The 26504-nt window shown below is 43.7% G+C and overlaps 1 protein-coding gene across 2 annotated transcripts in view; it reads left to right on the top strand.

Annotated features, from left to right (window-relative positions):
- Nucleotides 1–19483, top strand: part of MAN1C1 (mannosidase alpha class 1C member 1) — a 180927-nt gene extending 161444 nt beyond the window's left edge. For both annotated transcript variants that reach the window (XM_039357248.1, XM_039357249.1), the window contains exons 7-12: nucleotides 5472–5565; nucleotides 11160–11275; nucleotides 14094–14313; nucleotides 15098–15270; nucleotides 16726–16841; nucleotides 18660–19483. In XM_039357248.1, coding sequence (XP_039213182.1) covers nucleotides 5472–5565; nucleotides 11160–11275; nucleotides 14094–14313; nucleotides 15098–15270; nucleotides 16726–16841; nucleotides 18660–18783 — 843 coding nt within the window. In that variant the 3' untranslated portion in view covers nucleotides 18784–19483. The remainder of the gene's footprint in view (nucleotides 1–5471; nucleotides 5566–11159; nucleotides 11276–14093; nucleotides 14314–15097; nucleotides 15271–16725; nucleotides 16842–18659) is intronic.
- Nucleotides 19484–26504: the final 7021 nt, after the last annotated feature.

Below are 26504 nucleotides of genomic sequence, written 5' to 3'. Positions count from 1 at the left end.
GAGAACAATTAATCAGTGGAACAGCTTGCTCCAGAAGCAGTAAATGGTCCAACACTGGAAGTTTTTAAGAAGAGACTGGACAGCCACTTGTCCAAAATGGTGTAGGGTTTCCTGCCCGAGCAGGGGGTTGGACTAGATGACCTCCAAGGTCCCTTCCAACTTTACTACTATTATTATTATTATTATCCATCTGCCTGTTTGCTAAGTGGGAAAGGGGTGGCTAGGATGCAAAAGGAAATTGGGGGCGGGGGAGGATAAGCAGAGAAAGAGGGAGGAAAAAATACAGGGGGGGGGAGCAGGAAACCAGATAGAGAAATAAGATACTAATGAAGGATAGAATGAGAGAAAGGGCTAGCCCAGAAGACGTGCAGGAGAACAAAGGAAATACAGTGGGGCAAAAAAGTATTTAGTCAGCCACCAATTGTGCAAGTTTTCCCACTTAAAAAGATGAGAGAGGCCTGTAATTGTCATCATAGGTAGACCTCAACTATGAGAGACAAAATGAGAAAACAAATCCAGACAATCACATTGTCTGATTTGGAAAGAATTTATTTGCAAATTATGGTGGAAAATAAGTATTTGGTCACCTACAAACAAGCAAGATTTCTGGCTCTCACAAACTTCTTCTTTAAGAGGCTCCTCTGTCCTCCACTCATTACCTGTATTAATGGCACCTGTTTGAACTTGTTATCAGTATAAAAGACACTTGTCCACAACCTCAAACAGTCACACTCCAAACTCCACTGTGGTGAAGACCAAAGAGCTGGCGAAGGACACCAGAAACAAAATTGTAGACCTGCACCAGGCTGGGAAGACTGAATCTGCAATAGGCAAGCAGCTTGGTGTGAAGAAATCAACTGTGGGAGCAATAATTAGAAAATGGAAGACATACAAGACCACTGATAATCTCCCTCGATCTGGGGCTCCATGCAAGATCCCACCCCGTGGGGTCAACATGATCACAAGAACGGTGAGCAAAAATCCCAGAAACACACGGAAGGACCTAGTGAATGACCTGCAGAGAGCTGGGACCAATGTAACAAAGGCAACCATCAGTAACACTCTACGCCGCCAGGGACTCAGATCCTGCAGTGCCAGACGTGTCCCCCTGCTTAAGCCAGTACATGTCTAGCCCCATCTGAAGTTTGCTAGAGAGCATTTGGATGATCCAGAAGAGGATTGGGAGAATGTCATATGGTCAGATGAAACCAAAGTAGAACTGTTTGGTAGAAACACAACTCGTCGTGTTTGGAGGAGAGAGAATGCTGAGTTACATCCAAAGAACACCATACCTACTGTGAAGCATGGGGGTGGCAACATCATGCTTTGGGGCTGTTTCTCTGCAAAGGGACCAGAACGACTGATCCGTGTACAGGAAAGAATGAATGGGGCCATGTATCATGAGATTTTGAGTGCAAACCTCCTTCCATCAGCAAGGGCATTGAAGATGAAACATCATGGCTGGGTCTTTCAGCATGACAATGATCCCAAACACACTGCCTGGGCAATGAAGGAGTGGCTTTGTGAGAAGCATTTCAAGGTCCTGGAGTGGCCTAGGCAGTCTCCAGATCTCAACCCCATAGAAAACCTTTGGAGGGAGTTGAAAGTCCGTGTTGCCCAGCAACAGCCCCAAAACATCACTGCTCTAGGGGAGATCTGCATGGAGGAATGGGCCAACATGGACCAGCAACAGTGTGTGCCAACCTTGTGAAGACTTACAGAAAACGTTTGACCTCTGTCATTGCCAACAAAGGATATATAACAAAGTATTGAGATGAATGTTTGATATTGACCAAATACTTATTTTCCATCATAATTTGCAAATAAATTCTTTCCAAATCAGACAATGTGATTGTCTGGATTTGTTTTCTCATTTTGTCTCTCATAGTTGAGGTTTACCTATGATGACATTTACAGGCCTCTCTCATCTTTTTAAGTGGGAGAACTTGCACAATTGGTGGCTGACTAAATACTTTTTTGCCCCACTGTATATGGGAGCTTAGATACAGAAGATGAGAGGGGGAAAGGATAACAGCTGGAAAGGCAAAGTTGAAGTTGAAAACAAGGAAGAGAAGCACCACAGGGATGGAGATTATGAATATGCAACCTTAATGGAAAGCCTTTTGTTGAAGTTAGGATTAATGCAAAATGCCTCATCCTAACGTATTCCTTAATGTAGGAGAGAGGATAATTCTTGTTCAGTGATTTTCCAAGAGGTCAGTTGAGCAGCCCACTCGCCTAAATCCTGTCCTTCCATCAATGCGAAAACCGAAAACCGGCTTGTTAATGGATTCGCCCACCCAGAGCAGGCTGTGAATTAAAGCTAAAGCTGTATGAGAGCACACACGAGGGGTGCCGGTTGCAAACAGCCATCTGGAGGGAAATGGACTTGGTCAAAAGCTTGTCAGTTCATTAGCTCCCAGCTAGAGATTTATGGGCTTTTTTCTTAAAAATAAATAAATAAATAGAACATTGCTAATCTACATGTGTGTTCAAGACTTGCTCTTGAAATAACAGGGTCTTCAGCAGAGGGAGCTGCACCCCTAATGTGCAGCGGAAACCAACGTGACAATTGACAAAAGAATGGAACAAACAGTACTTGATCCTTGTGAGCTTAAAGCCGGGGCCTTCAAACTTGGCCCTTTTAGGACTTGTGGACTTCAACTCCCAGAATTCCTCAGCCAGCATGCCTGGCTGAGGAATTCTGGGAGTTGAAGTCCACAGTCCTAAAAGGGCCAAGTTTGAAGGCCCCTGGCTTAAAGTCAAGTTTGCAATCTTGAGCCTGAGGCTAGATTGCCTTCACTAGATTGCCAAACGAAGCCACAAGATTTACACAGGACACAACCCAAGCTGTGGTTCTAAGCCAGAGGTAGGCAACCTTGGCTCTTTTATGACTCGTGGACTTCAACTCCCAGAATTCCTGAGCCAGCATGGCTCAGCTTGGAAACCTCTCCCTATCCCCTCAGCATGGCTGGCTCAGGAATTCTGGGAGTTGAAGTCCACCAGTCATAAAAGAGCCAAGGTTGCCTACCCCTGTTCTAAGCAATGGATTTCAGACCTTAGTTTGTACCCAGCACTTAAATCATAGTGGGTGTTAACATAGTACAGTATGGTAAAGAAAAGCGAGTCATACTGACAGCATCAAGTTTGCATCAAGCCAAATTAGCTGGATGTCATAACAAATACGTGATGTAGCTTGATTAGAAACACTGCCTATAAAATAAAGGTTTCTTGAAATGGGTGAGATTGAACACAAATGTACTTTGTGATTTTATCTTCTTTTAGCATGTGTCCTTTTAGCTGTTACGGTATCCTTATAGAGCCGGTTTCATCTACCGGTAGTGGTTAAGGCACCAGGTTAGAAAGTAGGAGACTGTGAGTTCAAGTCCCACCTTGCCATGAAAACCAGCTGGGTGACTGAGCCAGTCACTCTCTCTTAGCCCACCTCACAAGGTTGCTGTGAGGAAAATAGGAGGAAGAAGATGTATTGGATAGGTTCACTACCTTCAGTTATTTGTAAAAATAATAAAGGCGGGAGATAAACAAAAATAAATGTAATGTGTCCCGAAAGTTTGGCTTGGGAAACTGCTCTGGTGCCATTGCCTTACTTGCACCTTCTGAGGTCAAAGGTTCTTCAACCACTAGAACAGTGGTGGCGAACTTATGGCACGGGTGCCAGAGGCGACACTCAGAGCCCTCTCTGTGGGCACAAGTGCCGTTGCCCCAGCCTTGCCTCCGCCCATGACCCCCTCCTCACCAGCAGCCCCCCTGGAGGAGAGTCGCCCCCGAGCGTGGCCCACGCGGAGCAGCACAGCCAAGGACATGGCAGCCAGGCAGCGTAGACAAGACTCTGCCCTCACACCCCAATACGCACAGTTGATGCTGCGGGGTGCGGGCAGAGGGCGTAGCTGCCATAGCGCTGCTGGGCTGCCTGGGCAATCTGCGGCGAGCCCTGGAGGTAGTGAGTGGCCCTGCGGGCAGGCAGGGTAGAGCAGAGTGGGGGCAGGGCAGGGGGTGGAGCAGGGTGGGGCAGGGGGTGGGGCCAGTTTTTGGGCACTCGGTCTCTAAAAGGTTCACCATCACTGCACTAGAAGGTCCACAGCCAAGGGGAAACTGGCAAAAATGTGTAGGTGTTGGATGCGGTTGCTTGGCAACAGAGGACGTTTCAGAGTCTGCCCCTCGTCACGGTTTCTCGTGGTTCTCTCTGCCTTCGGAATCTGGCGGTTCTCTCTGGCTTCGGTGTTTTGGGCTGAATTGGAAGAGCTGTTTGGGGATCTGCTGCCACAGATGGCATTCATGAGTACATCCCATGGAGGGTGGGCCCATCAGCAGTAATAGCGAAATGAAACCTTTGCACTCCAGGACATTATATACCACTGAATAAGAGGCACTGGACGCAAACAAATAAAAATGGCCATCACGTTCCAGCTGTGTGGAAAGCAGCGCAGTTGGCCAATTTACAATGATTTTTGTCCAGCCTCCTTTAAAGCTGGTTAAAATAGAGGTTATCACCATGTCTGATGGCACCGACTTTCACAAATGAATGCACGGGGAGTCCTCAACTTTTCATTTAGTGACCATTCAAAGTTACAACGGCTCTAAAAAAGTGACTTATGACCGTTTTTCACACTTATGGCCGTTGCAGCATCCCCATGGGTCGCGTGATAAAAAATTCAGATGCTTGGCAACTGGTTCGTATTTATGACGGTCGCCATGTCCCAGGGTCGTGTGATGCCCTTTTGCGACCTTCGGACAAGCAAAGTCCATGAGGAAGACAGATTCAGTTAATTGTGTTACTAACTTGACAACTTCAGTGATTCACTTAGCAACTATGGCAAGAAAAGTTGTAAAATGGGACAAAACTCACTTAACAAAATGTCTTACTTAGCAAGGGAAATTTGATTCTTTTGCGATCAATTGTGGTCATAAGTTGAGGACTATCTGTATTGCATAAAGAATCCTTTGTTTTTATCAGCCTGAAATCTCTCCATATTTAATTCCAGACACCTAACTTAATACGGTAGTCTTTGACTTGCAACCATTCATTTAGTCACTGTTCAAAGTTACAGCAACACTGAAAAAAGTGATTTACAACTGGTCCTCCTACTTATGCCCATTGCAGTATCCCCACAGTCACATGATCGCCATTTGCGATCTTCCCAGCCAGCTTCCAATAAGCAAGATCAATGGGAGAAGCTGGATTCAATTAAGGGCCACATGATTCATTAAACACCTGCAGTGATCTGCTTAACAACAACAAAAAGATGTAAAATCGGGTGTGACTCACTTAACAACCTGCCTTGCTTAGCAACCGAAATTCTGGTCCAAATTGTGGTTGCAAGTCAAAGTCTTCCTCCAGTTATCATCAATATTTGGTGGGTAATTTCATTATTTAAAAAAATTCTGTTTATAAAAATAGCAAAGAGTTCATAATAGCTTGTGTGTTGTTGTTTTTTAAAATCTCCTTGTAGGTGATGAACATCCGCAAAGTCCTGAATAGAATTGAGAAACCTCATGGGCTTTATCCAAACTTTCTCAGTCCAGTCACAGGGAACTGGGTACAGCGTGAGTATTCAGACTCTCTTGGCTGAACCAAAGTGATGTTTATCAATGCATGTCTAGTGTGACTCCTGAATAAGGGAAAGATTAGTACCAAATTCTATGCTTTATTAATGCTGTGTCATGGTTCCGAAAGATGAAACTCTTCAAAGAACTTTGAGGCATTGTTTACCTTAAAGAATCTTTAATCGAGCAACATAGCTTGGGTAGGTACATAGTTGAAGCCAAAATCTGACTTTCCCTCCCTTCAGCACATAGATCAAAGCACAATTCCCTCCTATAATTAACAGTCATAAATCACATTCTCCAATTAGTTTGAAATGCTGGCTTCCCACCCAGTTTCCTCTCCCGCCATTCTTTATCAGCTCTTGTTACTATATTGTATGTCTAACTAATTCCCATCGGGCATTCCTCCCCCTCCCCCCAGCATCATCTAACTCTAAGAATAAAACAACCAAAAGAAAAAGGCTGCATCTCCATCGTTGTCAAAGCAAGAACATCCAATGTTAGCAGCGTTGACATGCTGATTGAGACATTCCTTATGCAAGCTGTCTCATACCAAGTCCTTTGAACAGGTGTGAGACGGCCATCGCTGCTGTCTTTTTTGCAAAGTATCTCTTAATACACAGGATGACAAAAAACCAACCAGAGGGATAGGCAAATGTCAACACATCTACAATATCCATCTTCCCATTAAGAGAGAGGGATTTTTTTCCCCCTTTTTGTTTGGGGAATTCGGAACTGCAGTTGCAAGCATGGATTAGAAATCCTATAGAGGAGTGGGCAGAAGGAACCTAGAAGGATAACAGCTGGGACTCCCAATCATGCAGTATCCAAACTGGTGGAGGTGGAAAAGGGAGATTTCCTATAGGAGCGCTTTCCTGTAAGTGAAGCAGAATGTCATTTTGAAAAAGAAAAGAACAGCTGGAGCTTGAGACCTAGCACAAATTTACACTTGAAACCACCAAAGGAAAACAGTAGAGCAGTGTTTCTCATCCTTGGGCAGCTTGAAGATGGATGGACTTCAACTCCCAGAATTCCCCAGCCAGCACAGCTTGGCGTAAGGAGATGCACAGGCCTTTAAGCAAGGAGGTTCAGCTTGTTTGGCATCCAACAAGACTTCTGAAAAGTCTGCGAGATTAAAGATTGAAAAATGTGCTTCCTCCGATACTGGAAATAATACAGGGCTCGTGAATAGCCTTTGCATTAGAGTTTTCAGTCAAGTTCTCAGAGAATTCCAGCTTATCAGAATTCAGAGGAGGACAACAAAGAGGATAGACTCGCAATGTTTCTCAACCTTGACCATTTTAAGGCATGTGGACTTAAGGCACAGCATTGCTGGCTGTGGAATTCTGGGAGTTGAAGTCCACATGCCTTAAAATGGTCAAGGTTGAGAAACACTGGGGTAGAGGAATGAATCCACAAGGATGGATCCTATGGCAGACTCACAACGTCGCGAGACGTATTGAAACTTTTTCCCTATTGCCAGCAATGGGGTGGGTGCGGTTTCCTCGTGACACGTCTGGCCTGCGGGCCGGCAGTTTGACACCCCTGTCCTATGAGGACAGACTGAAAGAACTTTGGCAGTTTCAGTCTGGAGGAAAGAAGATTTAGAAGAGACAGGGCTTTTATTATTTATTTGTTCTTCTTCTTGTTGTGCCATATCTGTTATCGGACGTTGGCGATCATGTTGGCAATCCTTTTTTTATCAGCAGCAGCACGAAAAAGTGCTGCTGAGTTTTGTCCCAACGTTTTGTTAACATTTATTTTATTACACCGAAGCGCAAAAATACATCGAAGCGCAAAAAAAGGAGCTACAAAAACAAAATACAGAAGCAAGCTGTAAACAAACAAAAAGGAAAAACAAAAGGCCTTAATGAGCAAAACCCAAAAAAATATGAACCATCTAGACATGCCGGTTGTATATCAAGAATTAAACAATGTAAGGAAATGTCAAATTCAGAGGGGAAAAAAAACCTCTTTTCTTGCAAAACATCATGAACCTGTGCCAAAGAGAAACATATGGCATCATTTCTGATAATTAGTGGGGGGAAAAAAGTATTTGCAAAAGTGAATAAATTACACCTGCTTTGAATCCAGCCATTAATGTCCAGAATAAGAGTGCTTTTCCAATTGCATCAAATAGCTTGCTTAGTACAGATAGTCCTCAACTTATGACCCCAACTGAGCCCAACATTTATGTTGCTCAGGGAGAAATTTGTTAAGTGAGTTTTGCCCCATTTTACGTCTGTTCTTGCCACAGTTCTTAGGCGAATTACTGCAGTTGTTAAATTAGTAACATGGTTGTTAAGTGAATCTGTCAGAAGGTTGCAAAAGATGATCACAAGATCCCAGGATACTACAACCATCATAAATGTGAGCTAGTTGTCAAGCATCCGAATGTAAATCTCGTGACCTTGGGGATGCTACAACCGTCATATGTGAAAAATGGTCATAAATCACTGTTTTCAGTACGGTTGTAACCTAATAAAACACTTCAAAGAACTTCCAGGCATGTCTATCCCAAAGCCTTTATTATCAGTGTTACCAATTGACGGCACATCATGGAGGTTTATGCCAGAATCTGAATTCCTCTTGCTGGCATCTAACTTTTCTTGCTAAACCCCTCCCTTATCTTGCAGTCACAAGTCACATCTTCCAATTAGCCCAGAGGGCAGAGATTCACTTCCGTTCCTTTTCCCGGGCTTTTGTTATTTCCTCTCCCTTTTCTCTGTCATCTGAATTAACTCTAAAAATACCAGATAGTTCTGCATATTTTGTCAAAGCAAGAAGATTCAATATTAGCAGCATTGACATCCAGCCCCCCTTACAAGAAGGACAGATCCAGTAATGTAAACAAAAGCATATGTTAATGACTAGTTTTTGGATTCAGAATTCAGAATCTGAATTCCTCTTGCTGACCGAACCACTGTAAGTTGAGGACTACCTGTAATTTCCGAGATAACCCAATTACGAGTAGACAGCTGTACTAACTAAAGTGAATTAAGAGAAGCTACAGGGAAAATGGGCGGGGATTTCTGAGATATCCTTGGTTATAGGACTGGGCATATCCAGGTTCACCTTAAGCTTTCCGTCAACCCATATACTATATTTACTATACAGTGGTACCTTGGTACTCATCATTAATTGATGCCAGGAGGCACAAGGAGTACCACTTTTTTTTTTCCCCATGAGGAATCATGTAATGAGCCCCAAGGCAGCTGACACTGACAAGTTCTAGCTTGTGCATTGAGTACCAAGCAAACAATGAGTACTGGGGGAAAATGTTCGTGTCAAAATGCGTGGAGTACCAAATTTGATGCGTTTCAAAACAGCTGAGAACCAAGGTACCACTATAATAGAATATGCAATCCAGTCAAGCTTTGTCGGCTTTCCTATATCATTATACAACAGTGGTTCTCAACCTTTCTAATGCCGCGACCCCATAATACAGTTCCCCATGTTGTGGTGACCCCCAACCACTTATACATCACTGGATGCCAGGGGCGTGGCCAAAGAAAAGGGGGAAAAATGGCGGACAGCCTTGTTTGGCGACCCCCGTGAAATGGTCGTTTGACCCCAAATGGGATCCCGACTCACAGGTTGAGAACCACTGTTATACAAGGTTTCCTAACTTTGTTGACTTTAATGCCTGTGGACATCAACACCCAGAATTCCCCAGCTAGCATGGCTGGCTGGGGAATTCTGGGTGTTGAAGTCCACATGTTTTAAAGTTGCCGAGATTGAGAAACCCTGCCTTACAGGCTTACACAAATCAGTCGCAAAGATACCAGCTAATCTGAAAACATGCTACAAACATGCTAACCTCTGTTTCAGCTGGAAACCCCACAGGGTAACAGTAGATGAGGGGATATACATTGGCATCCTGGGTTAGATGGCATAGAAAATAAATTTCCCCGGGTGCTTACTCTCTCTCTCTTGCTCTCTCATCGCTTTTTTTTTTTTCTGGGACGGGGGAAGATGACTCTGATGTCCTTGGATTCCCTGGAGCAGTGGTTCTCAACCTGTGGGTTGGGATCCCATTTGGGGTCGAACGACCATTTCACGGGGGTCGCCAAACAACACAGTCTGCCATTTTTTCCCCCTTTTCCTTAGCTGTGCTACTCTCTTTTATTCTATTGGCTTTTGAAAGCCAATAGAATAGACTCTCTTGAATAGAGTCTAATTCTATTGGCTTTCAAAAGCCAATAGGAATTGTCCAGGCTGTCTCTGCCCTGCTGAGCCCGCCAAAAGCCCCATTCTGCAAACGGTGCTGCACCAGTTGAGTAGTCCTCGACTTACGACCGGTTGAGTAGTCCTCGACTTACGACCGGTTGGGGGGTCGCGGCATTAAAAAGGTTGAGAACCACTGCCCTGGAGCATTGATGCTGAGATGTAAACATAAAATCCCCTCCTTCCCCCAGCATGCTATTCCCATTACAAATCTGTCTGGTTTATTTTTCCCCCAGGCAGATTTTCCCTAAGCAAGCAGCTTCTGCAGCAAGGCAGTCTGAAGCCATGGAAAAGCCCTCCATATTCTGGAGACATTTTCACACCTGGCATGATGTTTTCTCTTCCTCCCCTCCTTCAAGCTGCTCTTTCAAATGTCTCTAATATTCATTCCAGGCGTCGAATCACAGCTACAAAATGTAGATGAACTCTCCAGATGCTGCAAGTTCCATCTACACGGCGGGGCTGAGATTCTTGGCTTGCAAATTTCTGAACCGTGTCCCTTAGTGTTTCATGCTGTTTTGACACTTGACTCTCAGGTTCTCTTCCCTTATCCCTTCGCAAGGGAGGACGTGGCTGACAGAGAAAGACAATAATTGATAAGGCTGTATATTTATTTCCATTCAAAGGAAGTGAAAAATGGACTGGGAACAAAAACCCAGCTTCCTGAACAACTTTGTTTCTTTTTTTTGTTGTTGTTCATTTATAAACCAAGTTTCTAGCCCTCAAGGTGATTTTAAGAACCCAAAGGGATCGCGGAATTCTCAAACTGCAGGAAAAAAAAGTGTATTGTAGCACTTTATATTTTCAGTCCCAAACTTTAGCACTCCCACAGTGACAGTAACTTGCACCTCATAGTAGGAGATCTGGGCCCAGGTCTTAATTGGTCATTCGCTTTTTTTACTCAATTCAAGTGAAGTTGCTAGACAAAGATAGAGCTAAATTATTCAATCTTGACTCCTTTAAGAACACACGAGGGGGAGGCAGTTCTGTCTGATGGGTTTTTTTAATTATTATTTTGCTGTCCCTCTCTTTCCTTGACCCCTTTGAAGGAATTTGGGCATTAGAAAATACAAAGAAGCAGGCTAACTTTCAAGTTGTTTGTGCTCCTGTGCACATTTCTTACTACAGAGGCCGTTCTCCAGTTGGTTAAAACCAGTGCTTTTTTTCTAACAAAAAAAAAAAGGTGCCAGAACTCACACACGTCATACAACCTGCCTTGCCTACCCTACAAGGTTCCATCCAAAAATGGTGCCGGAACTCCGTTCTGGGCGTTCTATGAGGAGAAAAAAAGCCCTGGTTAAAACATGTATAAAAACAGTGTTTGATTTTTCTACTCACAAGTTGTCTTCTTCTTCCCATCACTGTAGATCACGTCTCTGTTGGTGGCCTTGGGGACAGTTTTTATGAGTATCTGATCAAATCTTGGCTCATGTCAGATAAGCAAGATAGCGAAGCGAAAAACATGTATGATAAAGCCCTCGAGGTAAGGCAGAGAATGAAGTATAATTCCTTTTGCGCTTGATCAGCAGCAAGTACTTTATGAGAAACCACACAGGGGATTGAGATGGATGGCCAAAATTCAGATCTTAACCTTCGCACAGAATCACTGGGCAGACACAGGTCACCCAATCATCCTTCTAACATTAGTTGGGTTTGGGCACCGTGATTCAGAAACAGGGTTTCTTCCAAATGGGATTCTCATTCCAGGTTTTCCATCTCTATGGACCCATTAGAACAGTGGTTCTCAACCTGTGGGTCGGGACCCCATTTGGGGTCGAACGACCATTTCACGGGGGTCGCCAGACAAGGCTGTCCACCATTTTTTCCCCCTTTTCTTTGGCCACGCCCCTGGCACCGGTGATGTATAAGTGGTTGGGGGTCACCACAACATGGGGAACTATATTATGGGGTCGCAGCATTAGAAAGGTTGAGAATCACTGCATTAGAAGAAAATTAAAAGCTTGTGGTTCCAGTTTCCAGCTCATTATTGAGTCCAAATCCTAAACAGTAGTTAGTTTTAACTGTGGGTTATTTATTTATTCAATTACTGTAGCCACCCATCTCAATCAATGACTCTGAGCTGCTTATAATTCCAAAAGTATAAAAACAACCAAAACAAAATAAATATATACAGCAGCCAAGATACGTAGCCAGTTATTATATTTATTTATTTGTTGATAACAAGCAGACTGCACAACACGTGAAATTTTAAAGAGTTTGTTTCATAATTAAGGTTAAGAATGGTTTGTTGGCTTCGTGAAACACGGCAAATTGCAGAATCAAAACCATTTCAAACCGCTTCTCCAGCTCTGGAGCTCTTTTGCTTCTCTTGTGAAACAGCCTGTTTCAAGGGCAAAGTCTGTGAAACATTTCAAGCATTTTTGTAAAAGGCTTTTGTTTGGAAAAGAAAAATATAAGAGATCTTTTGAGTTCCAACTTCTGCTAGGATGCTCTACTCAGGGTGTTTTGAATTCAGATAGAGAAATTGTATACACTGCTAAACAAAACTAGGCTTAAACAATGTGTGTCCAGTTTGTGGCCCACAGGCTGCATGTAGCCCTGGAAAGCTAATAATGTGGCCCCACAAGATCATAAACGTTTTAACGTTATTATGTGATTTGTATACATTAACTATATTATATATTTTATATGCATCCCAAGACAATTCCTGTTCACTCAATGTGGCCAGGGCAAGCCAGAAGATTAGCCAACCAAGGCTTAAAGATTCAGACTCTTCTTTATGAGCATGCTAGATAGGAAAATATGCAAGTCAGAATATCCCATATTCCTTCTTCATTGCCATAAAAGATGACTTAATCTGTTCTCCAAACCAGCTTTAACAGCAGTGAGAATGGTGCTAGTGTACTGTAGTTCTACAATTTCTGAACAGTTTATTTTGAACTGGAGAAAAGCCCAAGTGATCTGGATTTGGGGCTAGAGTATATAATATGGCCATCACAGAAACATCTGTCACTGAAGGAGTTCTGCATTTCTATTGTGTATTTTTTTTTTTAGTTCAGTTTTGGTTGAATCATGGACCTTTACAGGATGAGAAGAAAGGGCAAGGGATGTCTCAGTGCATGATTATCTCATCACACAAATGAGGCAATTATGTAAGCTGCGTCATCTCTTGTTCACGGACATCTTAAAGCAGGGGTGCCAAACTCAATTTGAGGAAAAAAGTGATAAAGTACAGTTCCCTTAGTGACTGTTCAAAGTTACAATGGCACTGAAAAAGTGCCCCCAAGCCACAGCCGAGCAAGACACCTGCCTGCCTGCCCAGTGTTCTTCCTCCTGTCTGAGGTTTTCATTGTTGTGAGCATTTTTATTGAGGATTGGCAGTGGCGGTGGAGTGGGGGGGGGTATTTGGTTTTTGTTCCTCCTGTCTGCTGGGTGGTTGCAGCAGGTTTTGGTCATTTCACATGACCCTGGGACACTGTGACTGTCATAAATATGAATCAGTTGCCAAGCATCTGAATGTAAATTGCAAGACCCTGGAGATGCTGCAACATTCCAGCTGATCGGCGCTTCTTCTGGACTCAGCAGAAGCACCAGTGCTGCTTTCCAGCTGATTGGTGCTTCTTCAGGGCTCAGCAGAAGCACCAGGATCAGCCGGAGCCTGGCACTGATCCTGGCACTTCCACTGATCCCTGACAGCCCCGAAGAAGCACCAATCAGCTGGAACCTGTCGCTGATCCTGGCGCTTGCGCTGAGCCCCGACAGCCCTGCAGCTCCAGCCATCTCTCGCTTAGGCTTGTGTGGTGCTGCCACCGGTTCAGCTCATTCCCCTCCCCCGCTACCACTTTTCTAGGATGGTCGCGTACCACCTGCCAGGTACCAATGTACCACAGGTGGTACCCGTACCAGTGGTTGAAAAGCCATGTGATATGATATCACACATACCAGAGTTTTCAGTCACAATTATGAATGTTAAGTGAGGACTACCTATACTTAAAAAACAGCAACTAGTCCAGTATAAGGCCACTTGTGTATTCATTGGTTCTTGCTACTGGAACCATATAACGCTGATCCTTCAAGCCCTATCTTGGTTGCTGATTGGTTTCTGGATTCAATTTATGGTGCTGGTATTGAGGTACAAAGCTCTTTGGTGCAGAGAGTAGATGGCCACCAAAATGGCCGTCTCCTTTTATATATGGGGTGAACCATTGGACCATTTGCATACATAGTGTTTGACACTGCTACCAGTGTATTCTTTATTATATTTATAAATCTGCCTCATCTTTCTTCATTCCACACAAATAACTCACTTTCTCTCTTTTTCCAAATGCTGTGAAATTTAGGCAATAGAAAAGCACCTGGTCAAAAAATCGCCTGGTGGGCTGACCTATATTGCCGAATGGCGAGGAGGCATCTTGGATCATAAAATGGGGCACCTGGCTTGCTTTTCTGGTGGCATGATAGGCCTTGGAGCAGAACACACCACAGAAGAACAGAAACAGCACTATTTGGATCTAGCTGGGGAAATAACGCACACTTGTCACGAATCTTACATTCGCTCAGGTAAAAATCAAAAATCCAAGCCCATCTTCGAAAAAGATTCTGTGCACTCTTGTTCACCAATTAATATCGTACATGGGTAACATCCATTAGTGAAGCCACACTTCCCAGTCCTCACTTCATCCTCAACTGTTGCTATTAGCAGTTTACTTCCAATTGCCCAGCTGAAGTCACAAATGAATATAACCCATTATTTGTTAGTCTCCATGTTCTGCCAGAGCAGGAAAGAACCTCCAGCTGAAAAAACTGCATTTGATCTAGTGTTGGGCACAAACAATCAAGACCACTCATGAATCACCTCAAGTAGAAGCTTTATTGTTAGTCACCCGTATTACAAGAATCTCACCTGACTGACTGTATTCCTTTGGGAATGGTCAGATAAAGCTTCATGGGCTGTGGGGGCAGCCAGTCCCATGCCACTTTCTGCTGGAGTGTAGCCCAGGCCTCTTCTTAACACTTCCTGGAGCTTCTATAACATCTAGATTCATTATATTTTCCCTCTTCTAATGTCTAAACTGAGGATCTGTCTACTTTTTTCAGTTTAGCTTGATAATGACGGTATTTGCTTCTCCAAGTCAGGCCCTCATAATGGAAATTTAGCAGGCACCTAAGGCTTAGAATCAATTCACTTTTTCACTGGCAAGAGATCTGAAAAATGTTTCTACCTCACAGTGAAAGTATTCGTAATATACTACTTGTTTAGTGAATTCACACATTCACCCCAAATTTTAACTAATCCTGCAGCTATCAAGGCATCTTCTGACCATTCTCTCTTTTGTGTGGCTAGATACCAACCTGGGCCCTGAAGCATTTCGTTTTGATTTTGGAGCGGAAGCAATGGCGACACGACTCAGTGATCGTTATTACATCCTGCGCCCTGAGGTTGTTGAGAGCTACTTCTACTTGTGGAGGTTGACACATGACCCCAAGTACAGGCAGTGGGGTTGGGAAGCTGTCCAAGTAAGTCTCTTTGACTAATGTCTAAATGTTGCTTTGAAAGTGTTGTCAGAGATCACATTTGATTCCATCTCAAGTTCCGCTGGGGCTCTGGTGTTAGACTGTGCTGAGTGCGTTAATTGGCCTTCATCTGATCCCGACATCCATGTTTTAGTAATGTACTTTGTCCCTATGACAATCTGTTTGGGATGCCCAAAAGAGGTGAAGAGTCATTTGGAGCTGGGCAATCCCCAAATCAAATCAATAAATAAACAGGATGGCTCAGAGCATCCTGTCCTTTATGCTGCAGTCCTGAATGGCGCCCTTCAGTTTGTGGCACATGGCAGCCACAACATCTGATCTCTTTATGGAGCCTAAGGGAACCCCTGCTGGATTTAACTAAAAGCTTCCCTAGGACAGGACCTTGGTTCCAGTAGCACTCTAGTAGATGATCTTTCATGGACTTCAACCTAAAATAAAATGAGGATTTGAGGACCCATAATGGCAGAAAATTTTCAGAAATCGGTTCTTATCTAAGATCCCCAGCATAACACAAGGAAGGAATCAAAACAAAGTTTCCTGTAGCCATCAAAGTGCCTAGGGTGACTTTGGGCTGGTTTCAATCTCAGCCTATCCTACTCCAAAATACGTGTTGTTGTGGGGAAATTTATGGCAGGAAGGCTCTCCTCTCTCTTTCTGAAACAAATTACTTTGGAAGTAAAGCTAGGGTGGGACAGCAAGCCAGGATACCCAGTTCCAATCCCCAGGCAACTGACGTAGCAGTCAAGGGAAAATGCAAAGAGGAGGAAGACTATGCAGGCCACCTGGACCAGTGCAGGATGGGCGGGCAAGGGTAGCTAGAAGCCCAGCTATCTGAGGGCTCATGAGGCTGAAGCAGAGCCACCATTGGTTCCTGATGCTGGAGGGGCCCCCACCTCAGTAGGCCGCTATCTAGTAGGGCAGTGATGGCAAACCTTTTAGAGACCGAGTGCCCAAACTGCAACCCAAATCCCACTTATATATCGTCAAGTGCCGGGTGGGCATGGTCCATTGGGTGGGTGTGGCCAACGGGTTGGGTGTGGGCCATTGAGTGGGCGTGGGCCATTGAGTGGGCATGGCTGCGGTGGTAGCGGCAGACTGGGTGGGACTAAAAAGTTCAATCAATCAATTCCAACTTTGCGAGACCTTTTTTTTCCTGGCGAGAAGTTGAAATTGATTAATTGATTGAACCTTTTTTTTTTTTTTTTGCACACGGCAGCAGAGGCCTAAAGCAAAAAGGTTTTATAAAACCCAGCTGAAGGCCTAGGACTGGGGCGACAGCGCACGTGCCACCAGGGAGGGCTTGGCGTGCCACAGGTTTGCCACCATGGTAGTAGGGTCACCATCACCACCTCCCTCCACCCATGATGATGAACGAGCACTGCTTTGCCATTCCTAGAACTAAGTTGACTTTCTTCTCTTCCTTGCTTTCCAAATCAGGCGCTGGAGAAATTTTGCCGAGTGGAAGCAGGATTCTCTGGGATCCGCGATGTGTATACGACCACCCCAAGCCATGACAACATGCAGCAGAGTTTTTTTCTGGCAGAGACGTTAAAGTAAGTCCCAAGCATTTTCAATATTTGACCATCGAAAAACTTTTAGAAAGGAAGATGTTTTTCACGAAGCAAGCAGTGGGGGAAATCACCGTCGCTGAACAGCACAGGAAAGACATCTTTAGGAGAAAACATACTTATTTATGGTGGTGTTGCATTCCCATGACAAAGTTCTGACAAATGGCCAAAAATACCACTGGTCTTGCTGAAACACAGCTCAGAAAGTTCTCCTGACTTGAGAATTCTCTCTCTTTTATATACAGCAATATATAGTAATAAAATTTACAATTGTCACAATAAAAGACTAATACAAACTTAAAAAAAAAAAAAAAGTAGAAGGCGCAGAAAAGAAGAGAAAAAAAAGAATATAGTAAAGAAAAAAAGAAATATATAAAGGAAATTACTTCCCCTCCCTTCACCACAAGTATAAACCATTTTAGTAACTTATCACTCTGTCTTTTAAAATATAGGTAGTCCTCCACTTACGACCAAAACCAGGACTGGATTTTTCCTTGTTAAGGAAAAAGATGCTTGTTAAGTGGCTCATGGCCAATTTTACAGTGTTTTTTTTTTTTTTTTTTTTTTGCCATGGTTGGTAAGTGAATCGTGTTGATAAGCAAATCCAGCTTCCCCCATGTGATTTTGTTTGTTGGAAGCCAGCTGAGAAAGTCACAATTGATAATCATGCGACTTCAGGATGCTGGAACCATCATAAATACACCCTAGTTGCCAAGCCCTTGAGTTTTAATCACGGGCCTGCTGGGACACTGTGATGGTTGCCCATGTGAGGACCACTCATACGTCAACTTTTTTTCTTTTCTTTTTTTTTTTTAACAAAATACAACAAACATTACACATATACACACGTAATATATCCTTTTTTGTTAACAGCAGTTTGTGACAGTACTCTTCTATTCTTTACATTTCCCCCCCTCTTTCTTCTTTGAAATATTTGTCCTTATTGCCCCATTGTTTCTTATTTACATTTTCCTTCTTTCATATTCTACTACTTATTAGGAATCCAACATTATTCATTGTAGTAACACTCATATTTTTTATAAGACTCGACCGGAATTCCATCTAAGCATGGTGATCATACAAATATTCTCATATTATTTAGTGCATATACTGTTTTTACTCTAATACTATTTCCAACATTAAAATTCACCCCTTTTCATCCAAGTATATTTATTTAATTTTATTTATAAAATTAAAAAAAATTATTATAAAATTAAAAAAAAGTCAACTTTTTGTCAGTGGCCTCATAACGTTGAACAGTTGTTATACGAATGGTCGTTAAGTTGCGGACTACCTGTACAACGAATGATGTCTTCTTCCCATATCCCATCCCTTATCTACAACCAAATCCTTAAAGCCTTGTCATTTCACTTCTGGTAGTCAGCACAGAGAGTTTTGAGTGCCAGACGTGGTTCTCCATTTGAAGTGGGCTGTTTCAAGCATTCTGAAAGCATTCAGAGGTTGAAACACAGACAGTTTGAAACAGGCCTGTTTCGGCCATTTGAACACTGAACAGTTCCCCTTGAAGATTTGGCACACCGCTGGTCCAGACTCTGTTGTCTGTCTAAGCCAGGGGTGAGGAACCATGGCCCTTTTATGGCTTTTGGACTTCAACTCCCAGAATTCCTGAGCCAGTCGTGCTGGAATTCTGGGAGTTGAAGTCCACGAGTCATAAAAGGGTCATTATTCCCCGCCCCTAGTCTAATGCAACCAACCAAGATAGCAAGCGCAGCGTAGGCTGTAAGCGAATGATATCCGACAGTCTCAACCAGCAAGCTTCTTTTGCTCTTCTCCTGGCTCTAGGTATCTCTATCTTCTGTTCTCTGAAGATGATGTGCTCTCCCTTCAAGACTGGGTGTTCAACACTGAAGCTCACCCATTGCCTGTGAATCACACAGACTTTGTCCTGAAGACCACCATGCAGTAGGAGCACCTCGGCCTTTCTGGGTTCTGCAAAGGGATCCCGAGGGGCTGTTTGCATTTTTTTCCTTTCTCCTTTCCAGTAAAGGAATGCACAGATTCCCGGAAAGGTATTTTGGGGGCATTCGTCCAAATTCCGGACAGTATTATATTGGGGAGTATAAAAACTGTGAAACAAGCACCTTCATGGGGTTTTTTTTTTCCTCTGTGAGGAAACTTATAACCTAATAATTGGATGTTGATTATGGGCCATAAGACAGAAAAAATCATGGACGTTTCTATGGAATCCACGGACTTTTCTATTGCGTGGCCAAAGGATCAGGAGTTTGCCATAAAATAGATGTCGGTTTTGTGCCACACTTTTTGCCCCAAACTTGCTCCATCCTTTTTCATATACTGTTGATTTTTTTTTCACCTTTCTGATCTATCCTTTAAAAAAAAAAAGCAGTACGCATCTTCAGTGGTCCTGATTAAAAAGTGTTTCTAAATCCCACCCTTTTCCTCACCTATTTTTCTGTTCTCTTCATCTATTTGCCAACTTCCTTTCTTTTTCTTTTTTCTTTGATTTCCTGGGTTTTGCTTGATCACTTTCCTTTGATTTTGGTTTTCCTTTTTCATCTGCAGCAAAACGTTATGAGGCATTTGTAATGATTTCTGTAATGCTCAGATGTGAAAAATAAAATAAAAATTCATGTCGGCTAAAAAAAGATGTGTGGCTGGGGGGCGCAGAAAGTTAGAAAGGAGGCAGCCAAGAGGCCATAGGGCCTTGGCAGATCTCCTGGTTTTTGGCTGCTGCAGCAGATGGAAACAGAAGGCTCCTACACTGCCTTAGAACAGCATATGCTTCAATACCCAAAGGGAGAAGACAGGATGGTGGACAAAAGCTGGAGAGGCTAAAGGATGGAATGGACCAACTGCATCTGCCTCTTGGAAACTGAGAATTTAATGGCCAAAAGGTGGGTGCCAAAGCAGACAGTTGTACAAGTGGGTGAAGCTGTGTCTGCCAAACAAGTTCTGCCTGTCTGTCTCACAAGAACTGTACTCAAGCTGCTTGTGCTTTGTGATCTCTGGGCAGTCGACACAACACTTTGTGCCTGTGATCCTGATGCCTGGAAGTTAAATCTCTCCCAACACTGTACCCTCCTCATGTTTCTGAGTACAGATAGTCCTCGACTTACATCCACAACTGGGCCCAAACTTTCTGTTGATAAGTGAAGACATTGTTAAGCGAGTTGCTAAGCATCCAAATTTTGATCACACAACCATGGGAATACTGAAATGCTTGTAAGTGTGAAAAAATGGTCATCGGTCACTTTTTTCAGTGCCGTTGTAACTTTGAATGGTCAGTAAGCAAATGATTGTTAAGTCGAGGACTATCTGTACACTACCAATCATGTATTTGTTTAATAAATTTATATGTTATCCATCTCACTATTCGAGGTGATTCTGGGCAGCTTACAGTACAATAAAAAATATAAAAACAATTTATCAACATAAAAACAATTTAAGGTTACGAAAGTTAGAGACTAAAACCTGGGAACTTGAGTGGTGTGGAAATGGTGTCTCCCCTTACTCACCTTGAACAACGTCCCCTACTAACGTGGATACCAGTCAATGAAGATGGTGGTTAAAGTCAAAATCTTTAGCAAGCATCAGGATGGGGAGGGTATGTTAGAAGTTGGTTGTGTGTATTCGTTGCACCTCCTTAAGCTTTTCTTTTTCACAGATTTAACTGCACTTTGGGGGACTGGAGGCTAAAACATACAAGGAACAGTTGCTGGAATTGGGTATGTCTAGTTTAATGAAGAGAAGGACGGGGGGGGGGGACATGGTAGCAGTCTTCCAGTATCTCAGGGGCTGCCCCAAAGAAGAAGGAGTCAAGCTATTCTCCAAAGCGCCTGAAGGCAGGACAAGAAGCAAGGATGGAAACTAATCAAGGAGAGAAGCAACCTAGAACTAAGGAGAAACTTCCTGACAGTCAGAACAATTAACCAGTGGAACAACCTGCCTCCAGAAGCGGTGAATGCTCCAACACTGGAAGTCTTTAAGAAGAGACTGGACAGCCATTTGTCTGAAATGGTATAGGGCAGGCAACCTTGGCTCTTTTATGACTCGTGGACTTCAACTCCCAGAATTCCTGAGCCAGCATGGCTTTCTTTTTAGATTTAAAGAAGGAAGAAAAGCACTTAGAGCAAGATGCAAAACAGATGTTTCCTGTTGAATTTGCACCTCTTGAAGCCAAGGGGGTTGGGGAAAAGTCATACTGTCTAGTGGACCATTGGCGATTTCCGCCTAGGGGGATAATTGCTCCTAAATAACTGCCTTGGGAACATCTCATTAGATTGCAAGGTATTCCTAGCAGGAAAATAACCATTTGCCAAAATATTTTTTTAAATAGACCACTTACAGAATCAAAGACCCTTTTGACATGAATCAAAGGGTATCGTTCCAGCTCCTTTTGGAATTTCCATTGAATTTTGAAATACAGTGAAGCAGCATTATTTGTTACCTGTCCTACATTCAAATTGCACAGAATGCATCTAAAAGACCTTGCCTCTCCTACTGCTTACATTTGGAGTACAGTATTCAAAGTTGTTCTTAAAGATGGAGGAAATAATTTTTTTTCTGTTGGAAGATGTATGTCTTCCCTATCCTGTATGTAATAATTTGCTGCCTAAGTGTTATCTGACTCCAGCAGGGGTTAAACTAGGGCCAAACATGATTCAGGGCATACAGGTAATCCTCACCACAATCGAGACCAGAACTTACAATGCCAGTGATGCAGTCATTAAGTGAGTCATGCCCAATTTTATGACTCTTTTGCCACATTAAGCAAACCCAGCTTTTCCTATTGAGTTTGATTGTCGGAAGCCCCCTGGGAAAGTCGCAGATGGTGGCCACATAACCCCCGGGACACCGGAACTATTGTAAATACATGCAGGTTACCAAGTGCCCAAATTCTGATGATGTGACCACAGGGATGCTGTGATGGTTATAAGTGTGAGGACCGGTCATAAGTCACTTTTTTCAGCACCACTATAACTTCAAACAGACTTTAAACAGTCTTTAAATGGTCATAACTTTAAGGCCACTTTAGCTGACTGTGTTCAGCAGGTCAGCGGTTCAAATCTCACCGGCTCAAGGTTGACTCAGCCTTCCATCCTTCCGAGGTAGGTAAAATGAGGACCCAGATTGTTGGGGGCAATGTAAAATATATATATATACATTGCTTACTGGTGTACACCGCTTAGAGAGTGCTTGCACTTAAAGCGGTATATAAGTCTCATAAATAAATAAATGACCATTTAATTGTTATCATATTCTCTTTTCCCTGCTCTATCCAAAGCAAGTATCTCCCAAGGAAAGACATCAAAAATATAGTACTCTTTTCAGAATTCAAACTAAGATGCATTAACGGAAATTGGAATGAACAGTACAGTTCAACAGATATAGCAACTTTGAACTTGATAATGAACTTGAAAATTGCCAGAGGTAATTTTTTTTTTACTTCATTTAATCTAAGAATGACAGAATCAAAGTTGAGCCATTATTACATTTGGCAGCTAGAAATTGCAGACAATTTCCAAGGACCTTAGCTATGCTTGAAAAAGCTAAATGGGGTTAGAGATTACTTGGTTAGGAAAGCTCCAGAAAATCCTAGGGCATCGGGTTAGGCTAGTAAATCAATAGTAATCATCATCACCATCTTGGAAAAAAAACTCTGGCAAATCACTTGAAGATATTGCCAAGAAAACTATCAGTGTTTCTCAACCTTGACAATTTTAAGGCATGTGGACTTCAACTCCCAGAATTCCACAGCCAGCATTGCTGGCTGTGGAATTCTGGGAGTTGAAGTCCACATGCCTTAAAATTGTCAAGGTTGAGAAACACTGAACTACATGGTTTTACTTATGTAATCATCAGGAGCCATATAGAACTTGGAGAAGACTTGAACTTTTATTTTGAAATAGTTTTGCTCTATTCTTTCTGAACCAAGAAGACGTCACAAAATTCAGTGAAGTGAAATCTGAGAGGTAAAGTGCACTCCCTCCTATATATACATACACTACATCTCTGGCTTATGCAGATCAGCTCAGTTTGCTTGGATCTTCTTTGAAATCCAAAGAAATCTTTACATGCACTCCTTTTCTACTTTCTACTTTACTTTCTATAGCAGTGGTTCTCAACCTGTGGGTCGGGACCCCATTTGGGGTCGAACGACCATTTCACGGGGGTCGCCAAACAAGGCTGTCCGCCATTTTTTCCCCCTTTTCTTTGGCCACGCCCCTGGCACCCGGTGATGTATAAGTGGTTGGGGGTCACCACAACATGGGGAACTGTATTATGGGGTCGCGGCATTAGAAAGGTTGAGAACCACTGTTCTACAGTAAAGGGAGAGAAAAAAATGAGAACAGATGGGAAGAAATGAAAGAAATAGCAACTGACTTATGTTCTACCGCAGTGGTTCTCAACCTTTCTAATGCCGCGACCCCATAATACAGTTCCCCATGTTGTGGTGACCCCCAACCACTTATACATCACTGGGTGCCAGGGGCGTGGCCAAAGAAAAGGGGGGGAAAAACGGCGGACAGCCTTGTTTGGCGACCCCCATGAAATGGTCGTTCGACCCCAAATGGGGTCGCGACCCACAGGTTGAGAACCACCGTTCTACCGTATTACGAGAGTTGAAAGTATATGATTATTCTCTGGTTTTTAATATGGCAGATTTGTGAGTGGTGAAATTTTGTGACTAAAAAGTATGAAGAATGGTTGCAGGGTTTGGGAATGGCCAGTCTGGAGGAAAGAAGGACTAAGGGGGACATGATAGCAGTATTCCAGTATTTGAGGGGCTGTCACAAAGAGGAGAGGTCCATTTATTTTCTAAAGCACGCAGAGGGCAGGACAAGAAACAATGGATGGAAACTAATCAAGGAGAGAAACAACCTGGAATTAAGGAGAAACTTCCTAACAAGGAGGACAATTAACCAGTGGAACAGCTTTGCCTTCAGACATTGTGGGTGCTTCATCACTGGAGGTTTTTAAGAAGCGACTGGACAATCACTTATCTGAAATGGTATAGGACAGTGGTTCTCAACCTTTTTAATGCCGCAACCCCAACCGGTCGTAAGTCGAGGACTACCCAACTGGTTGTAAGTCAAGGACTTTCCCTGCCCGGGAGCGCCGCGCATGCGTGGTGCCGCCCCCTGCACTGGCCAAGGCATAGCTGGCAAGGGGCAGCGACGGCGCAGGGCGACCACCGGCTGGGCCACCAGCTGGCCCAGCCCAAGGGAGGTAAGGCACCCGCCAGGCCCCACGTGTGCCAGCAACCCTCCCTGTGCCCGCCGGCCTCCCACCTCTCACCCCTGGGCCTCTTTTATTTCCATTTTTAGTAGTTGCTCAGCAGGGAAGGGTGGAAACTTCCAGACAGCTCGCCTTCGCTGCAGACAACTTGCAGCACCGTTTGCAGAATGGGACTTTGGGCGGGCTCAGCAGGGCAGAGACAGCCTGGACAATTCCTATTGGTTTTTGAAAGCCAATAGAATTAGACTCTATTCAAGGGAGTCTATTCTATTGGCTTTCAAAAGCCAATAGAATAAAAGGGAGTAGCACAGCTAAGGAAAAGGGGGGAAAAATGGCGGATTGCGTTGTTTGGCGACCCCCGTGAAATGGTCGTTCGACCCCAAATGGGGTCCCGACCCACAGGTTGAGAACCAGTGGTATAGGATCTCCTGCTTGAGCAAGGGGCTGGACTAGAGACCTCCAAGGTCCCTTCCAGCTCGATTCTGATTCTGAATAAGATACCACCTATCTCCAGTTTACAACTCAGCCCTTGCAGCAGTTCCAAGATGATTCCTCAACCAATTGCATCCTAATTCAGATGACCTTAGGGCACAGATAGACCCCCATGTGGCCTCAACAGCTCTCAGGAAGTGCTAACAACCAGATGCCTGCATAGAAATACAATTCTTCTATTCTTCCCCCACCATCCTATCAGAATCTATCCTTCTATCCTCGCGCCATCAGAACTGATGAAGCTTCTTGAATGAGAAACAAAACATTTTCTTCTTCCTCAAGGAAAAAAACAGTCCAGTTGCCTTTTTTTGGGGGGGGGGGGAAACCACCTTTGAGATTTCAGCTGATTCTTACCCCTTGATGTTTTGAAATGCAGTTGCCAATTCAGTTGGAACAGCAGAACATACAAAGTGTAATTATTTCAAACATATGTGACCCCCCACACACACACAAAAGTCTGTGGTCTAACCAATATTCTAGAGGTGTGACATGCAACACAGCAAATCATGCTGCTGTGCTTCAGTGAAGAGAAAGTATGTCAAACCGAGGGCATGAATACTACAAGTACATCACAATTTATTGTGTAACCTCTTACAGAAAGAAAATAATGATAAAATAGCATAACTGTTTGGCATGCAAATTGACACGCTTGTTCTAACAACTGTTCTTGAGAAAAAGACAAAGTAGCATTAATAGCTTTTTTTTTTTTTTTAAAGAGAATTCTATGAAATGGTAAGCAGAGGTTTGGGAAGCTCTTGGCAGGAATCTGGCTGGCAAAGTGGAGTAGACTGCAAGAGAGAAAAATGGAAGCACCATAAATGGAAGTACGGTAACTGACTGGATACTTATCTGATTTCAGAAGAAAGAGAATAGAAGGAAACCCACAGTTTGAATGAGTCTGCTTGAATTCTTTTAAAGGTGCACCACAGATTGCCCCAACTGAAAGAAAATGTTCTGAAATGCATTGAGCATCAGACCTTAGCTCAAAAACAGTTTATGGTGTCTGGTGGCATTTGGTTTCCTGTGCTGGGATTTCTTTTCCTTCCCCACCCTCCCTGCTAACCTTTGGACCCCAGCAACACAAATTGAGATAATTAAGCAATTTAGTATGTATTCTAGTAAGGATAGAAGACCCAAGGTGGAAATGGGAAGACTCAGCCACTCGCTAGACTGTTATTAAGAACTCCACAGCCCAAATGATATGGTTGTTAAAAAAAAAATGTTACAAAGGGAAAAGCTTAAAACAAGTCTTCTCCTTAGACCAGTGATGGCGAACCTTTTAGAGACCGAGTGCCCAAACCGCAACCCAAAAGCCACTTATTTATCGCAAAGTGCCAGGGCTGCATCAGCATTGTGATGCCCTCAGAAGGCAGCGGGGGGCATGAGTGGTGGGCAGGAGGCTTTTCTTGCAGGGTGAGGCAGGGAGTAGGGCAGGGGTGCCATTGCTGCAGGGCGAGGCAAGGTGAGGCAGGGGCGACTGCTGCCTGACACCATCGCCCCCCCCCGCACACAAAGGCCAGCGAGCACATGGGGACGTGGTCTACCATCTCTACTAGAGCTTGCTAGCTGGCCGCTTTGCCTCCTTTGTGTTGCATGGGGCTGTTGCTCCGGGCAGCCGGCAGCAGCCTAATGAACCTGTGCGAGATGCTGGTGGCGGCAGGTGTGCCCACAGAGAGGGCTCTGAGTGCCACCTCCGGCACGCGTGCCCTAGGTTCACCATCACTGCCTCAGACCCTGGCCATATTTGAAAAATAACAAGCAGGAATGCTCTTTCCATCAGAATCGAAGCTGTTTAGCCACTGTCAGGAACAGGATGCTGACAAGACTCTTCTTATATTTTCTTTGTGGGTGGGGTGTTTAATTGGTGGTATCCTCTTGTTTCAACAGAAAAGTGAAGTATACAGATCACTGATACACTTCTTCAACTCCTGTTTT

The sequence above is a fragment of the Crotalus tigris genome, unplaced genomic scaffold, assembly GCF_016545835.1.
Source record: "Crotalus tigris isolate CLP2741 ecotype Arizona unplaced genomic scaffold, ASM1654583v1 scf7180000018884.865410, whole genome shotgun sequence".
In the NCBI taxonomy this organism is placed as follows: Eukaryota; Metazoa; Chordata; class Lepidosauria; order Squamata; family Viperidae; genus Crotalus; species Crotalus tigris.
The sequence above is the reverse complement of the archived record's forward strand: the minus strand, read 5'-3'. Positions and strand labels throughout refer to the sequence as shown.